This window comes from Solanum tuberosum, unplaced genomic scaffold (assembly GCF_000226075.1).
Source record: "Solanum tuberosum cultivar DM 1-3 516 R44 unplaced genomic scaffold, SolTub_3.0 scf00682, whole genome shotgun sequence".
NCBI lineage: Eukaryota > Viridiplantae > Streptophyta > Magnoliopsida > Solanales > Solanaceae > Solanum > Solanum tuberosum.
In genome coordinates, this window is record NW_006239635.1 from 60,079 (window position 1) to 67,076 (window position 6,998).

Here is a 6,998-nt window from a genome sequence, read left to right on the forward strand (position 1 = left end):
CATTCGGCAATGCCATTATAATTAGTGCTTTAAGCCGGTGTCAGAAAATAAATATCCGGAAGAATATATGGTAAAGACTAAAGAGATCCAATTTTGAGTAAAATAAATATCGCATCTTTGATCTTGTTCAAATAAAATCATCACGTACTATTAATAAAATCCAAATTTATTCTCTTTTATCTTCGAGTCTATCACGTACAATTTGACTAGCCTACCAAGTAAAATAACACTCTAGCTGGATTCAAACTCAGGTCTCGCGGGTAGATTTTCTAGCTTGTACCTGCAGCATAATGACACTTATATGCTTTACATGGTGCACTATTAATTATATTTTAATTTATGACCCTTTTTCAAAATAAATATACATATACACATATTTTTTTCTAAAGTTACCGCATGCACGTGCACGTGCACCCCACCTAGAGGGATGGGTCCGGCTCTGCCTATAATTGCCACTAGATGTAAAGTTGTGTTAGTATGGATTTAATAAATCATATTAAAAATGATCTTATTTAAATACTTTTTTTTTCAATTTATGTAAGATGCTTTTTTTTTTTATCAATTCCAAAAAAAAGTGACACACTTTCTTATTTGACAAGTATTTAATGATGTTATCAATATTTTTTATCCATGTTACGTCATACTTATTTGATAAAGAATTTTTTATTGACTTGGAATGAAACTATCAACGAAAAAATATTTGTAAAGCACATTTAAAGATTAGACATTGAAATTTCAAAAATACTCTCGACATGAAGTAGATACGTTGACGATGAGGTGAAATTTAAAATAGATACATTGACAGAGATACAAAATTTAAAAAATACTCTCGATATGAAGTATGCATGTCAAGGAAAATGTCTACTTCTAACCTCTAATTTGTATTGATATTTTAATTATCATTATTATTATTATTTTCGCAATCATCTAGAATCATCAATCTGACGATAATCATTAATATTATTATTATTATTTTTGCAATCTGACGATAATCCATTATATTTGTACATTTTTTTATGCAAAAAAACTCTTTGAAAAAAGTTTGAATTAACATCATGCAACTCAATATTATCTATTAATTCAGTTTTATTATTACAGTCAGTGTTTCTATCTTATCAAAGAAAATAAATTTGTAGATTTATATCTAATTATCCCTTGTTGGTCCAGAGGGACATTCGAAGAGACAAAAACTTGTTAATTTGAAGAGTAAAGAATATGTAAAAAACAATCGATCCACCAAAATAAGCATAATTTTCGTGTATTTCAATTTACAATTGACTATCTAGGAACTCCGAACCTCAGCATTTTAATCAAGGCCCAGTGTTGGGCCGATATGTCACATTCCACCGAGTTTTGAACTGTTACCGGGCCATAATTCCTAACCCGATAATGATCCACACAGGCCCATAATCTCCATATGTTAAATTAAATAAAAGATAGTACTAAAAAAAAACATTATCTATGGCATAAAGTTGAAGAAGTTTTTTTATTTTTCCCTCTAAAGATTCCTCAACACAGACGACACAGTTACTACTAGTAAAACCAAAGCAAGCAGATCCAGATCCCACCTTCATCCTCAAGATCTCGATCTCACTTCACACTCATCTTTCAACCCAGGTATCTCCATTACCCGACCCGATTATTCCTCCATTGTTACCCACTTCATACAGTTGAAGTCTTTAGTTCTATGTTTATGCAGTTAATGTAGTTCGAGTATGTTCAGTTCATTCATAATTTCATTCCGAAGGTTAACTATCTTCGAAGCGTGTTCGTGTATTTCTAGGTTTTAATGTAGTTTAATTCTTTGCTGAATGTTGATATTCTGAAGATTCACTACTATTTGAAGCACATGGAACAGTTACAATTTGGTAAAAGAGCTGCAATTTAGTTTAATTTTGAATTACAATGGCTATGTATAGAGAAACTGGATTAGTTTTTAGTTTATTAAGTTTGATTTTAATACAAGCTTTGTTTAAGTTGTTAACCTTTCCTTGTTTAGGCAGAGACTTAGAGGATCCTCTCTCCTTTCTTTTTTTCTATTTTTGGTGGATGTTCTTGCTACAATAAGATTTTCTTGGGATAAATTTCTACTTTAGAAGATTCCACTCCAATGTTATAATAGTAGACATGTTAGAAAGAGGCGGATCCGAGATTTTAAGTTACTTTGCAGAGTAGCACTGCACCCATTTCTAAAAATATCAGTTCTGTATATGGTTCCCAGTGTGCAACTACTATGTCTGCCATGATTTGGATAATAACAACTTTGAACTACCGTAATGAATAGTGTTCATCTCTAGATCTAATAGATGTGGATCTATTAGCATGTTGTTCCTATATTGTGAATGTCCTGTATGAAATTTGAACATTTCCGAAGCCAAGAAAGTTACAGGTGAAGAGAGAATTTTTAAATGATCTATTTCCATCTGCTTATGTATACTGTTACAAAGAACCAAGCTTGTTGTGCCTTTCAGTACTACTAAATGGTAAAAGTATCTTGGCATAGGGGAGTTACTATTATCAAGTCATTTCCACTGTCAAATTCTTCTATCGCGATTTGTACAATATACAACAATTTTTTCATATAATGCTTATTATTACTCCATCTTAAATCTCCAATCTTATCAGAAGACATCTTATACCACACATCTCTTTTTGCCTAGTGCCAATTATATTGCTGTACTCATCAACTGAAATAACAATACTTTGAACAGCAATCATAACCTTTTTATTAACTTGTAAATATGTTGTATATGCTACAGTTATTACTACTCGTCAATATGTCAAGAAGGCCAGCTCGCCGTTTTGCAGATACTGGGAGCATTCCATTTGTGGGCTCCTTTCACCCCAAATCACGTCCATCTCCTTTATTGTCCTTAGGACTTGTTGTGGTAAATGCCAATCTCTTTTGTTATTATTTCCCTTTGATATGTACTTATTACTAATAAAGTTTGACATTTTTTCATATGAAGGGTTTGGTTATGTAGAAAATCATAAGGAAATTAATTTCATCATAATAGCAGAGTAACAACAAAGAATCTGCAACTTTACTGTTCTCTTTAAAAGGATTTACTTCCTTGCAAGCACATTTTTAACTATACAGTCAATTACATGGTACCTGTAACAATGCAATTGGAACTAGAGTTCATTTTCAAGATAAGCAAAATCATGAAGAACTGTCATATTCTCAAATCTTTGTTGGAGAAGGGCCGCTTATTATAGGTTTTTTGGGGGATAACTGAAGAGACTTGCTATGAAGCAGCACAATTACTAGGGAACTACTTATGAATATGCCTTTTAAATGTTTATTGTCATGCAAGCTCTTCTCTATGTGTATCCAATCAATTCATCCCTAAAACTGAGAAGCTAAAGCAGAAACAGAAAAGTAGGGTCAAAGAAGGCGATATAACTGAGGTCTTGTCTTGTATGGTTTAATGTAAAGCAATCTCATGAGGAACTAGCAAAATCCCTTCAATGACATAGGACTTAGTACTTGATTTAATTGGCATAAGGTTCTCAATCTCCTATGCTTAGTGCCATTCAAAGTAGATGCTACCTTACCTGATGGTGAAATACATCTGTCTTACTTAGATATATGTTATTCCACATATATATTTTCATTTCTACTCTTCTTGAATCAGCATGCTATCATTCCATTCATGGGCCTTTTACCATTGATGAGAGCTCATTTTTCTTATTGCCTAGGCATTTCCGTTTCCTTTTCAGTGTTAAGTATTCATAAAATGTTGCTATTTGATGGTGTGTCTGTCTTGATTTTCTTAATTTTTGGATCTTGTTAAATAATCCCAATCCTATAATAGCCATTGATATGATCACTTTTTATGTAAATTTCAGGGTGCATTGCTGATCATTGGGTACGTATATCATAGTTCAGGTACGTAGCCATATATTTCTTTACAATGATTATGTGCTGTCTAAGCAGTTGTTCATGTTATCATATAATCTCCTGATCATATGATTCTGGATGAGTATATCCTCTATCATTATTTTCTAAGATTATTGCACATGATTATTCTGTTATATGCCTTCTTAATAATGAACCCTTTACTGTTTTCTCTGATAGGTGGAAAAAGTGCAGCAGATGCTTTTAGTAGACTTGAAGGTAACCATCTATGTAACTGAATCAAATTTGCATTTTTGCTGGCATGACAGCATATGACCCAGTTGCTAGGAAGTTTTCCTATTTCCAATGGAACTGATAGAAAAGACTGCAATTAGAGTATTCCTTATCGAAAAAAATAAAATAAAAATATAACCAAGAGTCTGTAATTAGAGCATAGCGATGATCTTGCTGATGTGATTCTCTAGGTGTATTGTTACGTGGGAAAAATAACATTCTTCATATTTTCTTCTGTTCTCTTGAATGCTTGAAGTCTTTCACCGCAAGTAGATCCATGACATGGTATTTGTAAGAAAGGCTTGATTTCTCATTTATATAATGTGTGCTTGGTGTAACTACTTGGAATTTGTCAATGTTAATCTTACTGGCTGTTAAGAAATGCTTAGCCAAACATTATTTGTTAGTTTCTCTGTTCCTTAATTATTTCGTTATTGCTGGCAAAGGAAGATTTCAGTTATTGTCATAGATGTTTGGCGTTGGACTTTATATTGTTTTTGTTTCGCTTACAATTTTGTTAGGTGGTACTTCATGCACAGCGGAGCTTCACAGAGCATTACCTGTACTGAAGAAAGCATATGGGGATAACATGCGGAAAGTGTTGCACGTAGGCCCTGACACTTGTTCAGTGGTCTCTAAGTTATTAAAAGAAGAGGATACTGAAGCTTGGGGAATTGAACCATATGATTTAGATGAAACTGATAGCAACTGCAAGGCTCTTGTTCACAAAGGGATTGTTCGAGTAGCCGATATTAAGTTTCCTCTCCCCTACCGTTCAAAGTCGTTCTCTCTAGTCATAGTATCTGATGCAGTGGATTACTTGTCTCCAAGATACCTTAACAGAACTCTTCCAGAGTTGGCAAGGGTGGCTGCTGATGGTTTAGTTATTTTATCTGGTAAACACTAAGAACTTTGGTCCTTAAATTTTGTTTAAATGGATCAGCTGGTTTTCATTTTAGAACTGGTGATGTAAAACTGAGGTAGGGTTAATAAGATCCACTCGACATTTATCTAAAGTATTGGAGTGTTTTTTTAGGTTACCCTGGTCAGCAAAAGGTTAAAGGGGCGGAGCTGTCAAAATTTGGCCGGCCAGTAAGTCAATGATCTGATCTTTTTGTAGTGCATAATTAAAATTTGATGATGATTATTCATCTATAACTCCCCAGTTCCGATCCATGCAACTTGACTTGTTCAAGTATCTAAAAGGTTTTTCAAAATATTATAGCTACTGTAATTGATGTTTCCTTGAGATTGAATACCGATGGTTCAATTGCACAATAATGGAGTCATGATTAGCTATTTATAGTAAGAGTCTTGGCTTTTAATTACATGGGATCCTCTATTTGCTGATAATGCCTAACTTCTCACATTGCAGAGAGTAATGGTGTTGGCTAATTTAATCCTGTTCTCTTCTTTTACAAAGCATATAAACTTTACGTTGCTTATTTTTCTCTCTATGTAGGCCAAATTGCGGAGCTCATCCTGGTGGATTAGATTTTTCATTCAAACCAGCTTAGAAGAGAATGAACCTGTAACTAAGAAATTTGAACAAGCAGCAGCCAAGAGGTCTTACAAGCCAGCCTGCCAAGTTTTCCACCTCAAGCCACTTCTTTGATAATAAAACACTATCTCTGTTTAAAAGAAGCCAAGCGTCTTCAGCTGTATTAAATGACATGCTCCAAGTGTTGAAAAGTTGACAATTTTTGTTGGAGGAAGTTGTTTCTGTATGATAGGTTTCACAAGTATTGTATAATAGGCTAGGAGCTTGCTGTCAATTGATATTACTCCTTGTAGCTGCAAACATAGCTGGTTTTAGCATGTCCAGACCAAAAACATTGTTTGAGAATTAGTACTGTATAAGCTAAGATCAATAAGTAATTTATGATTCTTTTGTCATATTGTGCTCTCTGGTTCGTCTGAAGTTAATTATTTGCTTATAATTCTGAGTTTCTTACTGGCATTAAAATATCCAATCCAGGTTATGTGAAATAATTGCTTATTCGATTAATCCGGGTACTATTTGTCTACTGGGGAGTCGTTAATTTGTATTTGGGTGTTGGTTTTTAATGATTTCCGAATGCTCCACAAGAGCTTGGTTTATAAACAATCACTTTATCTATTTTCGTAGTGACACATTGATTTGCTGCAGGGCTAATTTGTTAGAAATTTGGTGTATTTTTTCTTGGGAGTCTATAGCAAGGAACCCAATGTCGATCTGCACTAAGAAATGCACTGTATTCATAAAAACCTTTTCTAGACTCGGGAAAGTAAATGAGATCTCTTGTCTTCCTATTATTTGAATAAAGAAAATATTCTTTTTCAGATTTATTATATGTAAAAATATAGATTTCTGCTAAAAAGATTACTAAAAAAAGCCTGTAAAAGAAGTTTTGTAGGTTATTTATAATTTTTGAGGTTTTCTAAGTTGAAATATTTCACCAAATCTATTTTTCTCATAAAGATCAATGTAAAAGTGGTGAATAAATGGATTTGTACAGTCACCTTAAATAATTTGGAGAGAATTATTTTCTTTTTATCTTTTTAAGGAACCTCCAAAAGAACATAGAAAAAAAAAAGGGCAAACCACATAAATTCCACTAGTTTAATTCTTAATTATTAAGATTCTCAATAGTTTCAAATATTGCTTCCTGTACCATATTTCATGTTTTGGATACATGAGTCTGAATTCATGAGATACATGTATCTGCCGAATTTTAAAATTAAGATACAAAATTTATTTATTTAAATTAATTGGTTGTAACTGATTTCCTTAATTAGAGGAGTAATTGAGGATTTTCAAAATACATAGATAATTAATTTCATTTTATTATTCTTTGAAATAGTAAATTCATTAATATTATTA

At 32.8% G+C, this 6,998-nt stretch overlaps 1 protein-coding gene across 1 annotated transcript; it reads left to right on the forward strand.

Annotated features, from left to right (window-relative positions):
• Window positions 1–1,463: 1,463 nt before the first annotated feature.
• On the forward strand, window positions 1,464–6,033 carry LOC102588140 (uncharacterized protein At3g49720-like). The gene is made up of 7 exons (XM_006367025.2): window positions 1,464–1,617; window positions 2,760–2,888; window positions 3,853–3,892; window positions 4,082–4,120; window positions 4,657–5,031; window positions 5,172–5,227; window positions 5,598–6,033. The coding sequence occupies exons 2-7, from the start codon at window positions 2,778–2,780 to the stop codon at window positions 5,748–5,750; spliced, it is 774 nt and encodes a 257-aa protein (XP_006367087.1). The 5' UTR covers window positions 1,464–1,617; window positions 2,760–2,777; the 3' UTR covers window positions 5,751–6,033.
• Window positions 6,034–6,998: the final 965 nt, after the last annotated feature.

Coding starts and splice junctions, on each gene's coding strand:
- LOC102588140 (XM_006367025.2), top strand. CDS start 2,778: ATGTCAAGAAGGCCAGCTCGCCGTTTTGCAGATACTGGGAGCATTCCA. Junction 2,889..3,852: donor TGTCCTTAGGACTTGTTGTG/GTAAATGCCAAT, acceptor TGTAAATTTCAG/GGTGCATTGCTGATCATTGG. Junction 5,228..5,597: donor TGTCAAAATTTGGCCGGCCA/GTAAGTCAATGA, acceptor CTCTCTATGTAG/GCCAAATTGCGGAGCTCATC.